At 42.8% G+C, this 25,041-nt stretch overlaps 1 protein-coding gene and 1 long non-coding RNA gene across 2 annotated transcripts in view; both read left to right on the top strand.

Annotated features, from left to right (window-relative positions):
- Positions 1-307: 307 nt before the first annotated feature.
- On the top strand, positions 308-2,026 carry LOC143320273 (uncharacterized). Its single transcript, XR_013077144.1, has 3 exons — positions 308-528; positions 1,352-1,381; positions 1,643-2,026. It is a non-coding gene; the product is annotated as an uncharacterized LOC143320273 (long non-coding RNA).
- A 921-nt stretch (positions 2,027-2,947) lies between these two features.
- pip5k1bb (phosphatidylinositol-4-phosphate 5-kinase, type I, beta b) overlaps positions 2,948-25,041 on the top strand; it is a 32,553-nt gene continuing 10,459 nt past the window's right edge. Inside the window, exons 1-7 of the mRNA XM_076730129.1 lie at positions 2,948-3,231; positions 14,343-14,446; positions 14,539-14,607; positions 15,377-15,507; positions 18,440-18,557; positions 21,278-21,430; positions 21,856-22,155. Coding sequence (XP_076586244.1) covers positions 14,539-14,607; positions 15,377-15,507; positions 18,440-18,557; positions 21,278-21,430; positions 21,856-22,155 — 771 coding nt within the window. The 5' untranslated portion in view covers positions 2,948-3,231; positions 14,343-14,446. The remainder of the gene's footprint in view (positions 3,232-14,342; positions 14,447-14,538; positions 14,608-15,376; positions 15,508-18,439; positions 18,558-21,277; positions 21,431-21,855; positions 22,156-25,041) is intronic.

Raw genomic sequence — 25,041 nt, 5'->3', positions numbered from 1 at the left:
TTGTGGGCACCAGGATCGACTGTCTCAGCACTGATCTCTAACATGAATAGTAGGTTTCTGACATTTCAAGCAGCTTTAAACTGTGTCTTACCTTAGTCATCAGAGAGTCTTCCATTTAGTCTTTGTTTTGACAGAGGTGACCTTCGTCTTTCTGCTCCTGTGGGCTGCTGGTCTCGTTCACAGCTTTCCAGTCACAGCACGTCAAGGTATGTCTTCTCTCATTTACGACGCCGTCATGATAAAAAGTTTATGTGAGATATTTCATAGCTATACTGTATGATGTTACAGGTGGAAACAGATCTGCGCAGCTGTTTTTCTGCAAGATTCAAGGATGTGCCGCTAATGTGACCCACATATTTTGCAATGACAAGCCGGTCTTCAGTGGCAGTCGCATTGCAAATTGCTCTGGTCCTCTAAAACCTATTGCTGTCTGCCAGCATGATGGCCGGGCGTTTCTTTCCACTGATACAGATGGTGACTGTGAATTTGAGGGGGAAGGCGATTTCATTGATACCAAAAAATGTACAGGTATTTACTTTTGCTTTCTAAACTCTTAATGTATTGTCCATTGTGATTCTCTTGCAGTCATTCACACGTTCCTAAAACCTACATTTTCATTTGATGTCCCACTGAACAACAGATTTCACAGATTTAGCATCTGCACATGCACTGTAGCACCATTTAGCACCAACCTGACCTGATGGGGGTTTGGAGGTTTTTTTTTTATGTATAAACTTATTGTTTTCAGAGACCTGTTTAAACTTTAATGCAGTTTTTGAAAAACCCAAATATCTGCCTGTATGCTCTGACTGAGATGAGGCAGCAGAGTCACGGCAGCCAGTCCCCTGTTTCACGGGGAGTGATGCAGTTGCGTGAATTTCTTGTGACCTTTCAGAAGTTGTGGTTAACTGACTGAAAGACAACAGAGAGCTTTAGTCTCACTGCCTCTTTCTGCTCCTGTTGTTACCTCTTCTTCTGCACCAGCTGAGGGCGCTGTTTGTTAGGTCATGTTGGAGGGAGGTCTAACCACATCTCACTTCTGCTAAAATTCCCCATCCACAACTTAGCTGCTGAGTCTCTCTGCTGCTACTTTTTTCTGTCTTTAAATTAGCGTACATCTCAGAGAAGTGACACAAAACACCTTTGAAGCCAAACTAAATTCTAGATTTATATCTTCTTCTCTTTGAAATGTTTGTTCAATACGTTCTGTAAGGAGATTGACTGAACTGTTCATACTGATGACACACCCAGCACGTTTTCAGAAATACAATGACCACAGGGTAAACAGGTTTTTTCTGATGTTTTTCTGTTTAAAAACATGTTATAACACTTTTCTTGTTTTCTCAACTAGACAACAGCAGCATTTGTGCTTTTGCCAGAGGTAAGCTGCAGATACACACTTTACATGATGCTGCTCACTGTTGTGACCGACCACTGACTAAATAGACACACTCATCACCACAGTAAGAGTGAATACCACCTCTTTTCTAACTGTAGTAACACTTCTCTTGATTTCTCAACTAGACAAGAGCAGCATTTCTGCCTCTACCAGAGGTAAGCTTTTCTTGCAGACATGCACTTTACATGATGCTGCTCACTGTTGTGACCGACCACTGACTGGAAGTTTTTGTCTTTCTGCTAGCTCCCACATCACCACCGGTCACCACAAACGGCTACGCAATAGCTGGATACATTGTTGCTGCAGTTTGTAAGTTCTGAACACCAGTAAATCTGCTAATGTGTCTGCTCACATTATGTTTGCTCTGCTTCAGGATAAGCAGTGGTAACATGTAACCAAGTGCATTTAGTTAAGGACTGTACTTAAGCACAAGTTTGAGGCACTTGTGCTTCCCTTGCATGTTTTCTTCTCATACCACTTTATACTTCGACTGCACTACATTTCAGAGGAATTATTGTACATTTTACTCCACTACAGCTATTTGACAAGTGTAGTCGTTTTCTTGACTTGTTGCACACAAAACAGCAAGTCAAGAAAATAATGCTTTTTGCTACTAACTCAGCTTGCTTTCACTCTGCCAACCTCTGTTTTCTTGCTTTCACTCAGTGCTGAAATGTTTGTCTTTCGAATGCTGACAGTCAGGTAAGATTAATTTTTTTTTTTTTTTTTTGATATGTAGCGTTTATTGTGTATTCAAACAATTATCTGAAATATCCATCTCTTGATTCCACAGGTGTAGGAATAATAGTGATCTTATCGGTGTACCTGTGTAAAAAGAGACAAAACAGAGAACAACAGCCAGCAAGGTATTTAAAACATATTGTTATTCTCAAAGTAACTTAATTAATATGTTAAGCTATTATGATATCCTGTTACCAACATGTCCTCATGTTTAACATGAATTTGTTTCAGTGATGCTGATGGGACTGTACCCCTAAAAGAGGTACAAAGGCCTGAAGATGCCAACGAGAGGTTAGCAAGCATTAAATATGCAACATTTAGCCCATAGTCACTGCAAATGTACATCTAAATATAGTCATTCTGGCATGACTTTTCACCCTTTCAGAGATGCTCGTGGTGGTCCTGGATTGGATGATGGCAGCTCTCCTTCTCAACGTGACTATGGATCTTAAACCTGCAGCAGCCTTAGAATTTGTTGTCCTATAATGTTTTTTTATTATTATTATTATTATTACTATTTTTCCAAAAAAATGTTGTTTGGTTAATAAAAAAAAGGTACTTTTTATATTATTGTTGTACAAGCTTCCACCACAAGCTGTGTATTATTAGCATTATATTATTATTATATCAGGGATGCCAAAAGGATTATATGAAGAAACCAGGAACTAAGATGAGACCTTGAACGCACCTTGACAGGGATATTATTGTAATAACAATTGTAGGTAATGAAATGAAATTCCGACCAAACTGAAGTCTTCTGGTACGTGTTCCACTCCTGTGCAGGCCTGCAGAGGGCATGCTGGAGCCGCCTTTCTTTTTGTATCCAGTGGTGCACTGAATGGTATGGCTGTATGTAAAGAGGCAGGGCTGGGACGCAGAGACACACAGGACTTCTCACTGCGCTCAGTAGAGGAGCGACTCTCCAGCTGGACACAGTCAGCCTGTGGTGGAAATACACAGTGACACTGCGTGTATTTTTCTGTACCGCCTGTATTCATCTGCTGGGGATCGAAGGGGCTTTCTGTGAGGACCGCAGCAGCCACTCTGAGGAAAACATTATTTCTACACGACTACTCGGATTAGATTGGCTGGTGAGGTTTCTGTCAGTTTGATAAATTTAACAGTAGATGCATTGTTGAGATCTATGTACGTGGCAAAAAAACAAAACAAAACAAAAACGTTAAGTATGTTGACAATCAGCATTAACTTATCATTCATTACGTGTCGTTACGTATCTCCAGGTGTTACCACAGGTGAAAACTGCAGGTGCGCTTTAGCTGTTTTCCGTTCTTACACAAATGTGTTGCGACGTTATGGATGTAGGCTTTCTTATTTTACCATAATTTAATGACCAAACTTTAGTGAAGGCGTGATGTGAAGTGTAGTTGTGGTTCAGGGGGTTTCTCATTTGAATTTCACCCTTAAACTCCACATAAATGAAATTGCTGTTATTGCTGGAATAAAGCTTGTCGTACAACCAGGTCCAAAGTGTAGCTGCAGTGTTTGCTGCATCAACATTTACTTTTTGCTCCTGTTTCCTAATTAATCAGGAAGTTTGCTGTTGATGTGTCTGCAACTCGTCTCTTGCACTTTTAGTGAGAAACTGGAAGTCTGTCTAGTTTGATGGGAAATGAGGCAAGCGTGTCGGAGGTTGTGTAACACATTAGGGGGCAGCGGAAGAAAGTCACTCATTGGACATTTGACCTCAGAATAATGCTTATGTTAGGATGTGCTGCTGTATTGTGGAATTTCCCCTCGCGGGACAATAAAGGAATATTGATCTTGATCTTGCTGTCTAGATGTCTTCATGTTAACACCTGGTAAAAACTGGCTCAGTTTAGCCTTTTGTTAGCTAAGTTAGTGAGAAACAGCTGCATGTGTGCAGTAAACAGCTGCTGAGTCCCATTGGCACAGCATATGCTGTAGGCCAGGTGGCAGATTTTCTGTATCCACATATATTATCTGTGTACATTATTAGATGCTGTCTTGGACCAGCCCTTCATTTACTGGTGTGATACCTATCACATTATCACTGCTCTTTACGGTGAAGTGCTACATTTCTCCTCCTGGTAATCAGCAGCCAGAATGTGGCTGTGAAATAGCTTGGCCAGTCCAAAGAGGAAAATAGATAACTGGTGATGCTGAAGCTATGCTGGAGGATTGAGAGCCACCCAGTGAGCAGAGAAGCTGCTTTAGAGGCTCAACAACAGCAGTGTCCAGGGAGTGATCGGACTTACTGGTTTTCATTCGGTGGGAATTCAACTGTTGAGCTTCTGTTTACATGACATTAAGTCATTGAGAAAATACTGAATTTTATCAGGCAAAATTGGGTTTGTGTGTCTGAGGGAGGGTTTTATGTCATGAAGGATTGAAAGTTTTGACATGATATGATGTGTTTTTCGTTCTTTTGTTAGAGAGGACTTTGAACAACTTGAATGATAAATGTTTCTCTTTAGAAATAACTTTGTTTTTTTTTTTTAATTCATACAAGATTTGTTGTAAACCATCTCATCTTACACATGTCATGTAGCAGGCTGAAGAACGAGGTGTGTCTGCCTTATAATGCCTCTGATTTTGTCCTGCGACCCTTTTCACATTATATTTGTCTCTGTATTGCGAACTGGTTAATGAAGCAATGTTAGATGTAGTTTCTGCCTGATCCTTGAAATGTTACAGACACTGGATCATATTGACGACTGGAGAAAATGAATGGTCATGCAAATCTGACTGATTTCAAGCCAGGCTTTAGGACAAGGTGTTACACAAGATAATGAGCATATGGGTTTTTTTTTTATGAACTTCCTCTTCCATACTCATTTGACTGTAAGGCAGTGGCATTGGTCCAGCTCGGGCCAGGTTGGTCAGCTTGCCGCAGAGGATGTTTGAAAGGGAAAACAGCTCATGCAAATCCCCCACTCTCTCCTTGGGACTAACACCTGAGCTCCTGTGCTGTGCTGCCTGCTGTCCTTGCACTGATATGTTGCTTGCCAGAGTGAGCAGCATCTGTGCATTATGTAATATTTTCCATCTGAGTAGCATCAGAAGTGCCACATCACGCTAGAGCCAAAACCCTGTCAACACAAATCATACTTATTCTCAGTTCTTCTTGGGCTTTTGTTGTGGTGGATCTGATTCTCTCTTTAGATTTGTGATTAAATCGTGATACTGACCGTAACCATAAGCCATAGTCAGAACACTGCTTCAGAGCAGAGGGCCACCTTTTTAAGGCTTTTCCTCATTTATGAGCTTCCTGTGAAGCGGTAGCACAGCAATTAACAGCTACGTTGGTTTTAGTGCAGCCTTGTGATTTGGGGTCAAAGAGTACTCGGTGTACTGTGCTTGTACTGTGCCATGGGATCCCTGCGGTGATATGACCAGAATAACAGCCATACGAGGCTCATTAAGACAGTTACATAAGGCAGCGCCCTGAACATTCCTGATAATGGCCTGACTGATGGATGTGTCTTATGTCCACACGCAGGGGTGTGGCCCCCTGTTGGGTCTGGTTACTTTCAAGATGTTCTCAATCAAAAATCCCTCATTGTGTTGTGATAATGAAATCCGGCACCTTGTAATGTTTGTGTGCGTTAGCGTGACCTCTCTTCATTCTACACCCACTCTAATTCTTCTCCCAGAGCATCCTCTCTCCCACTCCCGTATACAGTGTTATATTCTGGGCTGAAGTGCTAATGTGCCACGTCACAGCTACGATGAGCTGAAAGCATGACAAGAGTGTTAGTTTTTTCTCCGGATTTGTTCATCTCAGGTGACTCAGCACCGTGCCGTTCTTTTCTGTTGTAGCTACCTGTAATCAGATCCTTTTCATTTTGCTGAAGCAGCAGAGCGAGACCTTGCATTTGATTGTGGAATGAGATTTGGGGTTATTTGTAGGTTGAGATTGAAGAGATTCTTTGGTATCAGTTCCTGTTGTGGATATTATTGAAGATCTTGTTTTTCCACTTTCCTGTGATTTAACTTGTTGCAGTTGTGGGATGTCCTGCAATATATTACATGAGGCCTATAGGGGTTGCTGCTAATGATCACTTTTGCTTGGTTAGTCTGGTACTGTCTCGATTAATCACATTTTAAATCAGTCAGTTAGCTGATAAATATAAAACAAGCAACCAAAAAAAGAAGTGTTCACGTCACATTGATCAATTGAAAAAGTAAGCAACTTTTTATTATTATAGTCTGACTACACTGGATTTTTGAGGCAGATGCTGAGAGTCCAAAAAGAAATGAAAATGATATATCAGTTTTCATTTGTTTGGTGCTACTACGTAAATATAATTATTCATTACTCATCAAAAATGGAATTTATCGTCAATAGAGTAATTTGACTAATTGAATAAGCGTCCGTACTTCCTCAAAATATTTGAAACAAAGTATTAGAGGCACTTTCTTCCTGGTCAACAGTATGAATCCGGGCACTGCTGAATAAGAAGCTGCTTTGTAGTATAAAACCTGGACAGGTCAGTGGGCAGTTTGACCCACGCACCCTATTGATCAGACGAGGTTTAGCCTCTGCACTCCTGTTCAGTCGGTTTGCACCTCTACCTAAACGCAGCGTGGCCTGCTCTCCCTCTATTTTCTCTTTCATTGTCCTCATTCATTGGCCAGGCTGCACTCATGTCAGCACATACCACATACTGCTGATAGCTACCAGGACTTCATAATCAGCTAGATTTTATTATCAGCGCTGTGATCTATGTTCACTCTAGACAATAGAAAATTTTATTAGAAACATTTTTCACAGCAAAAGAACAAACTGTATGCCAGATGTCATGAATAGGAAATCATCTCACTTTTTTCATTAAATAATACAGAAATATTATGTATGGCTGTTAAAGTAATTACAAGTCCATGTTTTAACTGTTCAGAAAAAGGTGAAACTAAGTATGAATGCTTTCTTTTAATCCTTGAAAAAGGATTATGGCCATCACTGTTTTTGGATTTGCTGAAGGTGAAAAAAGTAAAGTCAATAATTGAAGATCAGTTTACTATTAAAACTGAAAACATTTGTGGAATGTCTTCTGTGGCTCTGGAGGAGCTATATTTGTCTGGGAAAATAACCTAGATGATGTCATCAGGGTTATCTTGATTTGGGCTTGGAGACTACAAATTTATAACAAAGTCTGTGCAACAAACTCGCAGTGAGAAGTTAGAAAGCCCAGGCCATTTACCAGGCAGGGACGTACTGTTGCCTTGTGTTGCATGTTCAACCCATCTGCAGACCAAAACTCGGGATAGCTCTCTCTCTGTGACAGATTTGGACTATTCTTTAGTCAGTCTCTTGGAAGTTCCCCAACTATGTAAAATCACTGGAATGCTGTTTTAAGAGTGAAGATACAAGTTGTCACAACAGTCCTCTGTCACAGCACCTTATGTAACTCTTGATGACATGACCTGACATGTATTCGTCACTCAAAGCTGCCTTTCTGCTACGCTGAATGCTTAATTTCATGGTTGTGCAGAGATATGTTCGTCTTGGGAAGACTGTCAACAAATGCCAGTGTCAGGGTGTGTTAAAAATCCCCTTCATTTATTTTGCAGCATGTGAATCTGGTTGAATTTCCCAGTACTGTTGCTTTGATCCTAATGACCTCCATGGGGGAGTTTCCCCCCTCCCCGGCCCCACAACAAAATCTGCCAAAGGAGGCCTGCAGTGGTAATTGGCTCGTAATTGTGCTCCTTTGTATAACGATTGGTGGGTTTGAGGGTTGCAGGCAGAGCCATAGGTTGGCAGCCGTGCAGGAATTCAGATTATTCAGAGGTTGTGGCGTTTGTTGTTGTTTCTTGTTGTTGTTGTTGTTGTTTTGGCCCTGCTGCCCCCATGTCCCCCTCCTACTTTCTTGTCCCGGTAATGACGAGGCTTGCAGAGGCCCACGCGGGGGGACCCCGAGTGCTGGAGTGGGAGGGAGAGATGGCAAAATGAATGGGCCAGACAGCAAGACGTGGAGGGGTGGGTGAAGACAAACAAGTGGGAGAAAAGAATTAAAGAATACGGAAATTTGACAACATGAAATGTCTCCTTACTTCCTCTATTTCTTCAGCAGGCTATGGACTCTGATCATTGCAGTCACCGTGCCTTTATGTGATTGACCACTGTGGAGAACGATTAACAGTCAGTTGAGCCCACAGTGATATGCATTGGTAATAAACCTGTCTGTCAACCCTTCTGCTGAAGCGAGTACGGGGACCTTTGGACTCCAGGGCAGGGCTGAGTAAAACTGAGCTGGGCTTGACAGGGATGGGCAAGTCTTTCGCATCTTCTCTTTGTGTCATGTGATCTTTTTTTTTTCACGTGGGTTGTGACATTAGGAGCTGAGGCCAGCTTGCACAGATATCATTGGTGGTTGAATATAATAAGCCTGCTGTAATAAGTCATGTCTCAGAGAGTGTGTGGTGATGCAGTGCCTCGCTCCATCAGGGCAGACTCTCCCTGCCTCTCTGTCTTTGGAGAACATCGTCCCTGTTTTGTCTCCATATACTCATCTGGATGTCCCCCCTCACCCTCCCTCCATTCCTTCAGTTGAGTCATGTGACTCTCTGGACACAGAGGGTGACCTCCTCCTCACTGCTTCTCAGGCAGAGTGGAACCAGAGTGAGACACTCTCTGAATTACAAATACACAGGCTGAGTACTCTCCCTGGGTTTCTTAGAAAACAAAATGTATTCAATCTCTTGCTCTATATGGAGTGATTATGTACTTGCATTTGCATTATTACGGTGCAGATGTTTTTCATTGCCTGTCCTGCTGGGAAAATAGATTGCTTTGCTATGAATAAAACTTGACATGTGGTCTTGTTGTACATTGTTGTTACATAAATCACAAGGTAAGCACCCAGCTAACTATCGCACCATTAGTTCACTATCACTGTGCCTCTGTCCCGTTGTCTTCCTCTCCCATCATCTTCATCCCCTCCTCCCTCTGTTTAGCTCATTTTTTCCTCTTCATGTCACATCTCTTAAAGGTCACAGCTCTGTAGGTGTAGTCCCTCTTTCCATCCCACCTATTGTTTCTCTTTATTTGCGCTTGTCAAAAGGTCAAATATCATCAGTTGTTAAAATATACATTTAGTTGGTAGTAGTTCCCTGGCCAGTAGTATATCTCACACGTGTGCACCGTTGAGCAAACTAAAACTAGAAATCAGATGCATGTTGTGCTCACAATGAGCACTGTGATGTATCAGTGACAGTCACTTTTCTCATTGTAAAATGCTCCCATCTTTGCAGTTGTGTTCCTCTCTGTAGTTGTGTTAAGACATACGTGACTTTTTAGCCATGGCAGCTCGGCTGGCGGCCTGAGCAGTCTGTCTGTATAACACTGTCCATCTATGGACAGGATGTCACCTTCATGACAAGATGTATCTAAATCGCATGACCAGCGTTTCCCATGAGTCTCTGCTGTACTCTGAGATCAATGTCGATGTACTGTGTCATGGTAACAGGATGACGTTAGCGTTCCCCTGTGTCATGAATTAATTATTACACCACATTAACATGCATACCAACTTCCACATGTTAACATGCCTAACATACATACTGAACACTGGTTGTTGCATGCTCAACATTTTAATTTAGGCAACAGCATCTTTTCACTTTGGTGTTGGCCTTTGGCCAAACTTGGCCGAATTACTACCGGTAGTGATCGCAATAAAAGTTGTTCCCATTGTTCTTAATCCAACCATGTGGCTATCGATTTTTTGCCTTGTTTAGACACATAGTGTACACACTCGAACACACTTCTTTGCCAGCTCTGCAGTGCTGCATAGAGGATGCAGACACTGCTCCAAAGCTGCAGCACGGCCTGTCCGTCAGAGGGACGACGAAAACAAACACACCTCCAGAGGATACAGTAAAATATGGAACAGAACGCACCGAAAAATCCAAAATAGTACCTGCCTGCTATTTTACAGCTTCATTTGGTGTGGGGACTCACCAGGGAGAGAAAACAGAGTGTGTGTGTGTGTGTGTGTGTGTGTGTGTGTGTGTGTGTGTGTGTGTGTGAGAAGTGTGGCTGGGTTTACAGGGCTCACAAAACCTATGTGTTTTGGTGCAAGTGCACATGTTGAAACTGTGTACGCTTTATGTTCTGTTTGGTTTCAGTGTTTTTGTATTAGTGTTTAGGTGGCTTGTTTGAACTGGGTGGAACTGGAGCAGTGCACTTGAACTGCTTGTGTTCTCTCTTTGTGTCTTTGAGATTGATGAGCAGACATTTCTGTTTGACTGAACATTTCACACAGACAGTGTTAGTCTCTCCTCTATCCCCCTCACTCTGTCTGCCACCCACCAAGCATTTTCTACTCCTGCGCCCGTCTCACTATTTGTCTGTGAGAAAAACACAGTCATTCTTGAAATATCTACTACAGCAAAGGGATAAATCATGTTTTGAGGTGGTGGAGGACTGCGTTTAATTTGTTTGTCATTGTCATTTATAGGACTGATCATTTCTGCTTGTCTGGTGGAGGGGAGCCCACACATTAGATGTTTGTTTCCAGGCTGCATGATTCATAACAGAACATGACACATTTCACAGAAGCAACTATTTTACACAGTTGGGGTAACTAAGCCAATTATGTAATCACACTGACACACCACACATTGAAAAAGTGTTTCCACAAGGCATCAGTGAGGTAATGATTACTTCCCAACACCACGTACATTCAGCCTACAGTACTTTGGGGAAATTTGGGATCTCGTTTCATCCATTAGTTTACACTTTATTTCAGTGTATTTTATCATGTTGCCTATCGTCCTGGAACATCAAGTATTGCTGGATACGCACAGTGATTTCATTAAAAAAACACAAACAGCAATGCAATTGAACAAGTTCTCTGAGTTTAATTTTGCTTGGGCGGAGTTTCTGTGAGCCGTAGTCAAGGATCAGAGCAGTTTAGTTGATGAAGCCGATCCCCTGCAGGCCGGGCTAAGCTGACTCTGCATGCATGTTCTTGATTGTATCCATTCAAATCCAGATATCAGTCCGTGGGTTGTGAAGGTCATGAAAGCCCAGCAGTCCAGTCCCCAGCGCTCTGTATGGCTGGCCTGCTATTGATTCTCCATTATGTCTCCAGTCTGCTGCAGTAATCCAGTAGTATCTGGGGACTGAAACAAAGCTGAGCAAACAGGAGCCTATATGTACAGTAGTGTGTGTCCTGGTGATAGAAACCTCCTTGAATACCTCTCAGCCCTGATGTTATGATCAGATGGTTTTAAAATGGTCCTGCTATACTGTAAAAATTGCTGTCCAGATCTACCTGAGAATTTAAACTGTATATAAGTGCATAGCATGGCTGGTGACTGGTTCATTGATCTGTCTGATTCCTGCCTTCATTATTATTATCACTATCTTGGCTAATGAGACCAGTGTGGGAATATTACCACAGCTACTTTTTGACAGTTCAGATGTATTGGATCTGTATTTTCATCATACCAGATGGCCCATGTCTGCTCTCAGCAACATATTTTCTTTGCCAGGAATGCTTGGCTACAGAGTGGCTATTTGACTTCCAGAGCGGCCGACTGCCACCCTTGGTTATTTCCCTGAAACCGTGGAAGAGATATGGCATGAGAGGCAGTGTTTGATCTGCACTTTTGTTTGTTCGAGGGGTGGTAGAATTTCTGACAAGGGCGTGTGGACGAGCGGGAAAAGAGTTGCTGTGGAACAGAGGGGCTGACGGACAGAAGAGCCAAGAACGTAAAGTTTATTTTTATGGCACCTTTTAAGAGCACAAGTCACAAAGTGACTTTGAAGTTGCAGCAGTTTCGTTTTTTTAAATTTTTACTGGACAGTTGCCTATTTGTGGACAGTGTAGTTGTTTGTGTGTGAAATCCAAGCCTGACTATGGCGTGAAATGGAAATGTACTCAGACTGTATTTTTCCCCATTCCACTGAGTTTTCTCTCTGGTCTTCATTGCGCAGACATGCTGTTGCAGTTTTTACCATGACGTATGAAGTCTTTATGATCCGGCTTGACTTTCACAAGGGCACACAAACAACCCAGAGCTCAACCCCTCTGCACAGGCCAGTTCTAAGTGGCTCTCATTCAGGTTTAGACCTCCAAGTACAGAGTTTTCTTTTTATTGATCAGTTGTATCAGTTTACCCATTTGGTCCTCATCCAAACCACAGAACATCCACTCTCTGCCAGAAGCATTGATTTGACAGGGACGCTTTTTTGTATTTGTTGCTCACAGTAATGTAATTGTGGCTTACAAGGTGTCGTGTTACATATGTGTTACCGTACACCTGTGCTCTCTTTTTTCCTGTGTTATACTCCTGTACGCCTGTGGTATTTGCAAAGGGAGTGTTTGACAGTGGTAAGACATGGCTGATTAGGATGATCCGTCCATCCATTTTCATTCGCATGTCCAACCATCTGTCTGCCTTTCTTTTGTTGAGAGGTGAACAACAGACCTGCTGTTGTTCACTGCAGCTGCGGGCCTCGCACGGATTGTTCTGGAAACAGTCTGTTGGAGCACCGGCTGGGTTGTGAGGTCAGGTGAGAGAGAGAGAGAGGTCCAAACAATCCCTTTTAACACTGACACTCGGGCCAGGGATGAACAGAGAGCCAGACAGGCTCATTAACATTCCTCAGGCTCAGAGCACACAGCCAATCATACAGCGTAATATCTCAGGTGGATCAACACCTCATTACACAGTGATGAAGACTAATATATGTTCATTTCAATGGCTAATGATCGATAGCAGGGTTTTGTTTTGTAAAGAGCATTGCAGGTGAGTTTTGCGAGAGATGATGCTGATGGGGAGGGTATAGATGATACGTATACCCAAACAAAGACTTACAGCTGTAGCTAAGACTGAGAGGTGGCGCTGGCTAAAATGTATCTGTATTAGCGTTGTCTCTGTGTTTATAGCAACAGAAGAGCTGGTGCACAGATAAAGACTCAGTCTGGAGATAAGAGTGTCTGCTACATTCTTTCAATATCACAATCAGTGTGTGCGTGCCAACATGCATTTAATTCTCCTTTTGAAGACTATTTTTAAACAGGGCTGCAACATATTTGGTGCTTCTAGATAATACACCCTGCAGTATTGTAAGTTAGTTCTAGTTGTAGCCTACTGTAGCTGGTAGTCACACTTTCCAAACTGTTCCACTGAGTGTGTATATTTTCAGTGCAGCAGATCCTGATTTGATGGGGACGTGATTGCTGGTCACAGAGCAGGTGACCGGAGGACATTGTACTGCAAGCGCTGATGAGGCAGAGAGACACTGTGTAATAGTCAAGGCTCTGAAACCTGCAGGTGCATTTATATGCAGGTGGAGTGGTGACTGCAGGCTTGCTAGAGCTTATCAGACAAAGTCCAAATTTTGTGTTTCTATTAAGCCTCTGCTCCCCACTCCCCGTCTGTGTCCCTGTTTTTCCCAGAAGACGCACAGTGACGCACATTTAGTGAAAGTAAGGAGGGAAGGAGAGAGGGTGACAGGGAGGGGTACAGTAAAATTGGACGACATATGAGGAAATGAGACAGAGTGGTGTTTTTGTGGCTCAGTAAGAAGTCGGTTGTGCTGTAAGCTGGGCAGCACCAGCAGATCACTTTCAGCCCCAGGGCTACACCTCATTCATACACACTCTGCAGTTCTGCTTCTTTATGAGGTGTTATTTATCCAACACACACACACACACACACACACACACACACACACACACGCACACAGCCGGGAATATGGAAGGAATTAGAGTAAAGAAGTCACGAGGAGGAGGAGGAGGAGGAGGAGGAAGTTGCTGGTAAATGTTTAAGTATAGTGTATTTTCTGCATCTGCAAAGTGAGATTTGTGAAGCGACAGCTGGACTGTCAATCAAGACGGTATTGTTCCCCAAAACAAGACTGTGACAAGAAGAGTTGTGATGGTTATTACACACACATACATAAACATTCCATTAGTCATGAGTGACTGTCAAAGCAGAGAGCTCTGCCTGCAGGCCTGTTCTACAGTGAGAGTTTAGAAATAGACTAAATTGCCTCTCATATCAGGCTCAGCTTAACAGGAGAGCGATGGCATTCAAATGGCCTCAAACTTACTGCAGTTAATCAAGGAGTCTTTGCTGGTGGACATCCTCCCGTCCTCGGCTTGTCACATCTTAACTTCAGAGCAGCTGCACTTCAGCCGAAGCTGTGAGCGTTTTTTTGCCCTGGTTTTTTTAATTATGTAACAATAACTCTGTTCTCTTGCAGAGGGTCCCCCGACAGATCCAACCCTCCCGATGTTTGCTCGAGCTGACGATCAAGAGATGTTGCCCTGATTGCTGTTTGTCGGGCATAGCTTTTCATTAAGCAAGGTGAGTTTATGCTGTCATTTTAATTTGTGAAATTACCATCAGTCATTTTTTCTTAATCATAGTTTTATTCAAGTTCTTTTCTTCTCGTTCAGATGTCAACCACAACAGAAAATGGGATGGGAGGGCCTTGGAGCACAAGCAGAGAGAAAACATATAAAAAGGTGAAAAGTAGGATCATTCATACGACGGCGTCACTGTATTTGGTTTTATCCACCTCTGAAGACGAATGTGAGCCTGCTTCCATTGCATTCATGTCTGAATGCTGCTGTTTCGAGCCAACTAGTCCAAAAGGCCCTCATTTCTGAGTCATATGAGTCCTTAAAAATGTCCTTCTACAGCACATTAAGTCCTGACCCCTGCCAGGGCCGGCTGCCAGAGATCAGTCAAGTGCTTGGTCACACTTGTTTTCTTTCCCTTTTTTTTAACTTTAGACGTCACTGCTCATGGCAGCATTTCTTTGGATGTCACTATTACAAGGCTCTCCACAGTGGTGGTTCAGGTTGGGACTAACATCTAGTCAAAGGCCTTTTTGTGGTGGCTGCCCACGCAATAAGAACACTAGTATGTTTATGTCCCAGCATACTTTTTGGTTTTAATGTGTTTGCATGGAAATTGGAAACAACTGTAAAATTGTACTTTAAAAAAGTCTTGGATGGATTGTGATGCCTCAGATTATGGCCTGCTTTCCTTATTTTGAGGCCATCTGCTATGGCATAGTTAGGATTGTGAAAGTGTTACATTAAACACACAGTTTGTAAATGAAATCTAAAAGTGGGTCAAACATAAGGGTTATCACTTTTACACTTGCCTATTTTTTATTTTTCAATTGCTCACATTTACACCCGGTGGTGTATGTCATGGGGATAGCAGTGGCAGTCTGCTATAACAGCCTGACTAATATGATGTTTTCTCTTCTTTTTAACCATCTAGACCACATCATCGGCCTTGAAGGGGGCCATTCAGCTCGGTATTGGCTATACAGTGGGCAACCTCACCTCCAAGCCTGACAGAGATGTGCTTATGCAAGACTTCTATGTGGTGGAGAGTGTCTTTCTGCCCAGGTCAGACATACGTTCATGCTTACACACACAGCTTCTACACACAGCAAGACATCTTTCATAAAGTGTGTGTTTTTGGAAGCGCTCATTCAACATATGAGTAATTTGTGTACCATTGGTTTGAACGTTGTCATCACATAATAGACAGACTTTTGCGTAAGAACAAGATTATTGATCTGTGTGAGCCAGTGAATCACAGAGCTGCTTCAGGAAAACAGATTACGTGTAGGTGGTAACATGCTGCTCTTTGGCTGCGATAGTTTCATGTCTCCGCTAAGTGAATGAATGGAAAGTGAATAAAGACTAAGCTTTGCCTGTCTGCCCTCTCAAATATTATATGTCTGGGTCTTAAAAACTCTTAAAGCTATTATTAATCACACTCAGTGGAAACTGTAGGCGCTGGACATCCAGTCCAAAAAAACTGCTGCTACCACAAACTGCCACCATCATCATTTATCAACAAAGTGAATTTTGCTAGTCTAAGTCATGATGCAGGGATGAAACTATTCTGGTGGATAATCCTGCCAAGAACTGTGAAATCAGCTTACTGTGCGCCTCTTACTGCCACAGTGCAAAACATATGTCAGCGTGGGGCGGCTCCGTCATCTCAGGCTGTCTTCAGCTTAAATAAACATTTTCTAAAAACCAGAACAGACCCAGGAATTCTTAGAAAGTGTGACTCATGCATTCACACGTACACACATTTCATACACTCACACGTTTTTTGTCTGGTCTATCTCTCATTCATTTTTATCTTTTCATGTGTGTGAAGCACTTGGTAACTGTGCGTTTTAAAAAGTGCTGCATAAATAAAGGTTTGCTTGCTTAATTGCTTACATTAACACACAGTTGTTGCTCAGAAACATGCTGTAGATGTTACAGTTAATCAGTAATCAGACAATGTCACTGCTTGCATTATCTCATCAGAGTAGATAGATAATACAGTCAGTTTTAGAGGATCTCATCACTTGGTGTGACCTGTATGATGGATCGATGCTATTTTCTATTGGAAAATGCTCATCCTTGAAACAAAACTTAATAGGCGATAATTAAGAGGTTGCAAAAGGTTATTTTTCCATCCAGCTTCATGGATCATCTAAAACTGGCTTTAACTCTGAAGCTTCAGGATGAGAATTGGAGACTAGGAAACACTTTAGTTTGCATTTGAGATTCTGCATCAGGATATGCAAACTTAGTAATGTTTATGCAAACCTGGTCTTGGCACGCACATTTACTGTCCTGCTCCTCAGCAACAGCCAAACATTACTCTTTGGTGTTGGCCCTGCATTGACGAGTGTTTAAAAACCTGCTGTAGCTTTGCTGAGAGAGTCAGGTAGAAAAGATGAGAGCTTGTTACATCATCCTCAATCTGCTCCCAATGTCAAGCCTTTTCACATAATGGAGAAATAAAACGAAAGGTGCATTCATCTTCAGGGCCAGTTTTTCGCTGAAACAGCCGGCTGAAAAAAAAAAAAAAAAGAAATTGAGGCTACATGGCTAAGAAAAACAGAAAATTACACAAGACACAACAAACAAAACATAATCAGTGGGGAGGGAAAATTGATGTCGTACATCTGGCATCTGACATAACCATTTCCCTCTTTATTTTCTTACTTTCTCTAAAGCGTTTCTTCTCTGTTCTGTAATAGCACACAAACACAAACCCCTCTCTTTCTAGTCACTGTCAGAGTATCCTGAGAGAGCGGCTGAGTGATGGAGACGGCTCTCCGATGCTTTTATAGCTTCCCTCCCTCTCTTCCTCCTCGTGTTGTTGCTCCTCTCTGGAGGTCCTCTCGCTGTTGTTTGTCCTGTCACTCCAGTTTTGGATGGCTGGAGATGTCGCAGATCACTTTGACTCCCACTCACGCACGCACACACACACACACACGCTTTTTGTTCCTTAGTGCATGTATCTCTGACAACCGGCACACGTCTTTCACCAGACACACACACACACACACACACACACACACACACACACACACACACAGATGGCTCCCTGATTAGATTGAATGAAACATTTCCAGGTGCTGTTTGTTGTTAGTGGTCTCCAAGCGAGGCGTACGTTACTGTCATGGACTGTCAGTCACTGATGATAGATAATTGTCGCTGCCCTCACACACTAAGCAGAGCAGTCAGATTTCATTGTTTGGTAATCACAGTTATAATGTTACACAGCAGGGCCTGACTGCCGCCTGTATCCCATTACCGAATATGGTACCAGCACAAAACAACAACACAGTAGCCTCTTTACCCAGAAAGCCATCAAAGCCCTTTAAACCAGATTTAGAGGCACCCTGAAAAACAAAAACCTTTATTAACCTACTTCTTGTAGATTTAGGGTCAGTGTGATTGATTTCAGTGAGAGTTTATTTGATGAAAGACTCGATGGCTGACTCACGCTAACCTTGTCAGGCGTGCTTACAAAACAGGGTTGCCCCGTCTGAGAATGTCAGGTCTTATGGTCCAGTCATGACAACAAAAAATGCAGGCTATTTTATGTGTTTGTTGTATTTTATTTTTCTCCCCCTTTGAGTCAAGGCTCATGTGTTGTGTGACATTGTTCAGATCCAGTAATCGGAGCCCCTTTCAGTCTCCAGGCGAAGAACTCTATACAGGCCAGTTTATCACCACAACACTGGTGAATCTTGGTTCCCATAGATGACTTTGCTGAAGCCTGTTCATGCATGGGTGGAGCACATTACAAGGGCCCACTGATACACTTACTGGGACTGAATAGCCTAGATACACAGACACAAAGGTTAGGTGTTAGGCTTCACTTTCCCCCCGGTGCTGCCTGTTTGGGATTCTTGGCAGGAAAATGTGTTAATGACACTGACTCTGACTGTTTCTCTTAGTGTTGGAATAGTGTAACTAATGAACTGTTCTGTGTTTTTGTGTCCTGCCTTGCTGGGTTATTCATTGCACATCCCAGTGAGGGAAGCAACTTGACCCCAGCACATCACTATCCTGACTTCCGCTTCAAGACGTACGCCCCACTGGCCTTCCGCTACTTCAGGGATCTGTTCGGCATCAAACCAGACGACTACCTGGTAAGACTGAAACCTGGTCATTATTCGTTCCACCTTCAGATGATTATGCATGATTACCAACTAATTTTCAAAGTGTCATGCAGGTATGGGGAGGAAGTGTTAAGGATTAACTCAAATCAGGCTTACTCACTGCGTACCTAAAGTAAGACACAATGAAACAGATCGAATTCAGCTACTGTGTGTAGTTCTACTCAGAAAAAATGACTTAAAGGAACATAACCCCACGTAAAACCACAAATTGTCTTTTTTAGACTTGGGTTTTTGAATACATCAAAAAAAAACACTGTGGTAATTAGTAAGCTTTAGAGGTGCTGGATTTTGTTGCCTTAAGACAGAGCCGGGCTAGCTCTTTCACCCTTTTTAGCGTCTCAATGCTAAGCTAAGCTAATGGCTGTCTAACAGTGTGTCTCAAGCAATGCATTTATCGATTGTTCGTTGTTCTCTGGTGTAAGCGTGCTCTATGCTGAACTGCACACCCATTTCTTGAGCACATGAATATAGCTTTGTTCCATTGTTTTCATATGTGCACAAGTCAAAACAAATAAATAAACTTACAAATAAAAACAGTTGCTCCAATAAACAGAAGACAGTGGCCTGCTGGTTGTCTTTCTCCTGAATTACTTCCCATTGACTGAACGCTTATCTTCCACTTCAGTGTGTACTTAATGTGACAGAATTCAACGTGTATTTTATTGAGTAGAGGGCTGGTAATGCCACACACCATCTGTGCAGGGGAAAGACAGGATTGGAGGATGATGACGAGGCAAAACTTTGGGGCGGTGAAGATATTGGAGGTAATGACTGAGCAAACGGAGCGTGCCCTCATTACAACGGCTTTAACCAGCTCTCAGCGCTGAATGAAATTAGCAGATGATTCTGTGATTTCCCAGCAGAATCAAAGACAAACACAGACTTAGAAACAGACAGAGAGAAAAAGAAAGTAATGTTTTTGATTCTGTCTGTGAAAATATTCTCTAAGTGAAGCCTTGGATGACTCATGATACACCTTCAAACGCCCCTGTCAAAGCCTTTACTGATGTACGCTGTATGCCATCATGTTTGTTAATTTGATTTGCTGCTGTATACATTGTTATTATATTCATCCCTATTTAACACATACATTTCTTGCTTGGAACAAAGTGAGATTTTGTGTAATCTTCTTTGGGCTTTATCATGTTATTACGCCATTTTCCTCTTTTCTGTCTGCCTCCAAGCCTTTCAGAAACCCACCAGCTGCATTCTTGTTCTTGAATGCAAATTTGTTTCCGCATAAGTAAAAGACAAAAGGCTCTGGAAGAGAGACAGAGACGAAATGTAACTTCAAGGCGGCAGAGGGAGGATGGCATAAGGCACAGCAGCTTAGAGGATGTGCTCATGATTGATGTCCTTGAGGTGATGATGAATTCATTCAGACAGAGGCCACACAGCAAAGCCTAATTAAAAGAGAGAACTCACACGCACGCAGTATCCTGAATGCAAATGCAATAAACTGCGGATGTGTTTGTGCTGGGAACTCAACGTGACTGCAGACAGTCATCAGTGGAGGAGTCTCTGGAGAGGGAGAGCGGATGCCTCTGGTGTTTCTCCTCTCCTCTGAACATGTTGCTCTCTTAACGCACTGATTAACATCTAACTGTTCTATTCAGTCTGCTGCTCTCACAGTCTCCCTCACACGTTGGGGTGAAGGCTCTGGATCTGCTCGGGTGTTTGTTTTTTTTAATGCAGCACAAGCTGTAATTACTCCAGCTGAGGAGCTCATGTTTGTGTCCATTATTTGTGGGCTCGTTGGTCTGTTTGTCAGCAGCAAGGGTCCAGTGTCTGTAGATTTCATTACAGGTTGGCAGACAGATAAGCTTTACACGCCTGTGATACAGATCATGTATTTCTGCAAATGAGTAATTAGCTAATGTGGACAGAGACTTGCTTTCATTGACCTGCTGGTAATGTACCTTATGCAGCCAAAAGTTTGTGGACAATCAAGTACTTTTGGGTACTTTTCATGGTTTAGGCTAAACCCCATAGTTCCAACTTAAGGAAATCTCAATACTACAGCACACGATGATATTTTAGACAACAGTTTGCTTCCAGCTTTGTGGCATCAGTTTGGGGAAGGCCTTTTCCTATTTCAACACCATTCTGCCCCTACGCAGCGAGCCAGATCCCTTTTAGCAAGCTGGACTAACATCAGTGTCTTACCTCACTGATGCTCTTGTGGCTGAATGGGAGCAAACCCCTTCAGTCAGGTTACAAAATGTGTGGAAAGTCTTTCCAGCAGAGTGAAGGCGACTATAGCAGCATATTCATTGTTTTGGAATTACATGTTCCGCAATTGCATGACAATGTAATATCCGGGTTTATGCTTACTTTGGCTGGGTGTTCACATAAGTTTTGGGCCACATAGTGTATGAGGCCACTAAACAAAACAAGTATTTGAATAGAAGCCTGGTGCTTTTGCATCATAAGACTTACTGTAAATGCCCTAAAGCCGCTGAAGATTTACTGTTTTTTTCTCCCTGTACTAAATAAACAAAAGATGTCTGTGTAGCATCTTTGTTTAATCATATCTTCCACGTAAACTTTGGTGTTTATTTTTTTTTTCTGTTCTGTAGTTTATGTGTTTAGAGCTGTCTCTGTCTGGATAAGTGATGCAGTTTTCCAGAAGTGTGACTTCTGTTTCATGTGAAATGTTAAACTGGCTTGTTTGTGTCTCTAACCCTCAGTACTCCCTGGTGAATGAGCCTCTGATTGAGCTGACCAACCCGGGGGCCAGCGGCTCTCTCTTCTACCTAACCAGCGATGACGAGTTCATCATTAAAACCGTCCAGCACAAAGAGGCCAAGTTCCTCCAGAGACTGCTACCTGGATACTATATGGTGAGACACTTTAAGTCGCTTCATGAGGTCTGCAGTGCCTGGTGAGGCAGCAAAACTCCACTTCTGGGTGTTGAATGGGTGTCTTAAACCCTCTTAGTGTCACATTTGAACAGATCACTCATCATTAGCTCCAGCTGTAGGACACCATCTGACTGAAAACTGTCTTGGACAAGGGGATGGAGGGCATGTGGGTTGCATGTAATCCACAAACAGTAACAATGTGGCATGGGTGGGACACAACCATATAAACACTGTATTTAAAAATCCATTATACTCATCAGGTGATTCACAAATGATATCACCATTCAGTCACAGGAGCCAATTTTTTATGTCACGCAGAGCTTCCAAATTACACTAATGTAATACTACTGTAATTTGTGAGTCTGGCCATTGAATTGTAACCGAAGCTGTCTTTCACATCACAGAACCTGAACCAGAATCCACGCACACTGCTGCCAAAGTTCTATGGACTGTACTGCATCCAGTCTGGGGGCATCAACATCCGACTAGTGGTGATGAACAATGTGCTACCGCGCTCCGTCAAAATGCACTACAAGTACGACCTGAAGGGATCCACCTACAAGAGACGAGCGTCCAGGAAAGAGAGAGAGAAGGCTTGCCCGACCTACAAAGATCTGGACTTCCAGGACATGCATGAAGAAGGGCTTTACTTTGACGCAGAGACGTACAACAACCTAATGAAGACCCTGCAGAGAGACTGTCGGGTAGGTGGTTTTGGCAGTGTGTGGAGCAAGTGCTTGTGTGTATGTGTGCTTGTTCTTATCTCTGTGTGTTCACTGGATTTGGCTTTGAAATTGCAAAGTCATGCAACAACAGGAAGGTCACTATTATTCCACAAAAGGAAGCTGTGCGACAAGCAAGGAAGTCTAGGATCAGTCAATTTTTGCTTCATTACCAGAATACTTTCCTCCAAAAGGCCGTTTCTCTTACATTCTCATGTCTTCATTCTTTCGCTAAAACACTTTGACCCGTGTGCAGCAAAGCCCCACTTGGACATTATGTCATGTGCGATATCAGAGCTTGGAGCAGATTGCTTTGAACCTGGTAATTCACTGGAGTGAAGGGGCATAGCTGTTGAAAGATGTCACTGACCTCTCATTTTTGTAAAGATTATGGAGGCTTAAACACGTAATAAGCATACAGTAAGTCAACCGCATTGTGTAGTAGTTCAGGACAGTGTGTGTCCGTCTCAGATGGGACAAAATATTTTGAGAAGAGAATTTTCCATGTGTTTGCCAGTTGAACCGCAGTGTGTTTCCACTGTGTGTTCAGTCTAAGCTTTCAGTATGCCCCACGCTCTGTTCTCTCGTCTCTGTGCTCCTATGTTTCAGTACATGACAGCTCTCCAAACACTGAATGTGATTAAGACATGATCCTGGTAGCGTGAGAGACTCAGAGCTTGATCCAAAGATAGACTTCCAATCTAAAGGCTCACATTCTTCTCCATTTTAACGCAGAGGCCAGGAGACTGTCTGCTGGAGGAGTTTAACAGGGGAGACATGGTCTGTGCTCCACTGATCCACCAATTTTCCCCTGCTTTTAGCTTGAAATCAGACAACAACATACAAAACTAGTTATCTGAAATAGTCCAGACTTCTCAATTTAATATCCTTTTCGTCTGTGTACATCAGTGCCAGAGAAATTGTTTGTGAAAACAGCCTTGTAGTTGAGACTGAGGGTCCATGTGCACTGCATTTTCAGATTTTTGCTGATGTGTTTGTGGACGGCAATTGCAGGCAGGGAACAAGCCTCCAGGCTCTAAAAAGCAAAAGAACCAGAAAACACAACAGCTGAATTGCTGATTTGCTTTCCTTCTGCCTCTAAAATAACAAGAACTGAGACACTGTGACTACTAAACCACGGAGTTACGTGCTAGAAGTGTAGTAAAACATTACATTATCAAACTGTACAATAATTATTTTGGGTTGGGTGCTCAACAAACTAAGTCTGCATTTGTGCAGTGACATTTCTACCACGTTTATGTGAACAAGGTGAATTGCCTCTTGGGATAGTTTTATGAGTGATGACAATTTGCCTTCCAGACAATGATTTAATGTGTTTTACCCCCATAGAGGCTGGTTAATGATGGGCCTAAAGCCCCCTGTTTTGTAATCTCATTTGTTAAGCTTGACACACACACACACACACACACACACACACACACACACACACACACACACACACACACACACACACACACACACACACACACACACAAACAGCTCAGCCATGGGGTCCACACTCTGAAATTCAACCTGGAATCTGACCAGGATCTTACTGTAACTGTGGATCAGTATATTAAATGAGGCCCAGAGATCAGAAAGAAAGACTTCCTGCCAGACTTCCTGCAGGGCCTGACTAACCTGCCAGACCTGGCAACCCTGCGTGGCACCATTCAGCTAACAACTTAATGACTTCCATTACACCAGCCTCAGCTTAAACGTTTCAATTTTTAGCGTGTGGGAATAGAAGAACTCGATGGTTTTATCGCCAAACAGTGATTGATGGAGGATGGAACGGAGTTAGCTGTAATGAACAGTGTGATGCTGTGGGTATATTTAGTTTAGCCTGTTAAGTAACAGAACTCTTTATGTGTGTGACCGAAAAGCAAATTTTACGCTGCGCATGAAATGTCATGACTTTCATCTTTTGCTGTGGTTAGTAAATGAGTTTGTGTTTAGTGTTGCTCTTTTGGGAAAGTGGAATGTCCCTCCAGGAAAGGTGTGTAAACAGGTGTGAACACCTGTTGTTTTCCCACCTATTAAGTCAAACAGTATCTCGATCACAAGCTTTTGGGCAAGCCTGAGTCTTGTGATGTAGGGTTACAGTGAAACTAGCAGAAATTCAGAATGAACTTTGTGTAATCTCCTCAGGTTACGGCCGTTCTCATCATTAACCAACATGCTGACTTTGCTGATGCCCTCTATTCTGTCCTCTCTTAGGTTTTCTTAAGCAGACTGCAGCCAGAATGACTTCCTCCCCTTTTGCTAAGTCAGTGCTTCCTTAACCTGGTGGCACACACATTTACAACCTTGCCAAAACTCACCCCAGAGATGCACTGTCTGCCCGCTATGTCTGCATGCACAGGCCTCTGTGTGCCACATATTGTGTGTATAAATCACACGGTGCAGTGTGTGTCTGTACATATGTAAGTGAGCCTGTTTATCAGCAGCTGTTAGAGACTCTCGGCTGTACAGTTTGTTATTGTCATGGCTTCCTGCGCTCGCCTCCTGAGCGGGAAGCAAAGTGCCCTCTAAGCAGAAAAGCTGTCCATTTCCATGAGTAAGCAGCTAACCCCGTCACCCCAGGAGAGGCTGCGGACCAAAACACAGAGGAGGGGTCGGCAGAAGCCAAGCAACAGGGGGTGAGGGGCGTGGAGAGAATGAGGAAGTGGAAGGGGATTGTTGTCCTATCAAAGTACATGTGCTGAGGCCTCTAAAAAACAAATTTCAGCTATTTTTCCAGTGCTTTGGGTCTTGTGATTCCTGTTAGATAGGAATGTGGGAGGTCAGAGTAAAGTTGAAGCAGAAGACTGACAGATGGGACAAAGAGGAGGATAAGCAATGTGTTTGAGAGAATCAGATATTTCT

Source organism: Chaetodon auriga, chromosome 5 (genome assembly GCF_051107435.1).
Source record: "Chaetodon auriga isolate fChaAug3 chromosome 5, fChaAug3.hap1, whole genome shotgun sequence".
Taxonomy (NCBI): domain Eukaryota; kingdom Metazoa; phylum Chordata; class Actinopteri; order Chaetodontiformes; family Chaetodontidae; genus Chaetodon; species Chaetodon auriga.
The sequence above is the reverse complement of the archived record's forward strand: the minus strand, read 5'-3'. Positions and strand labels throughout refer to the sequence as shown.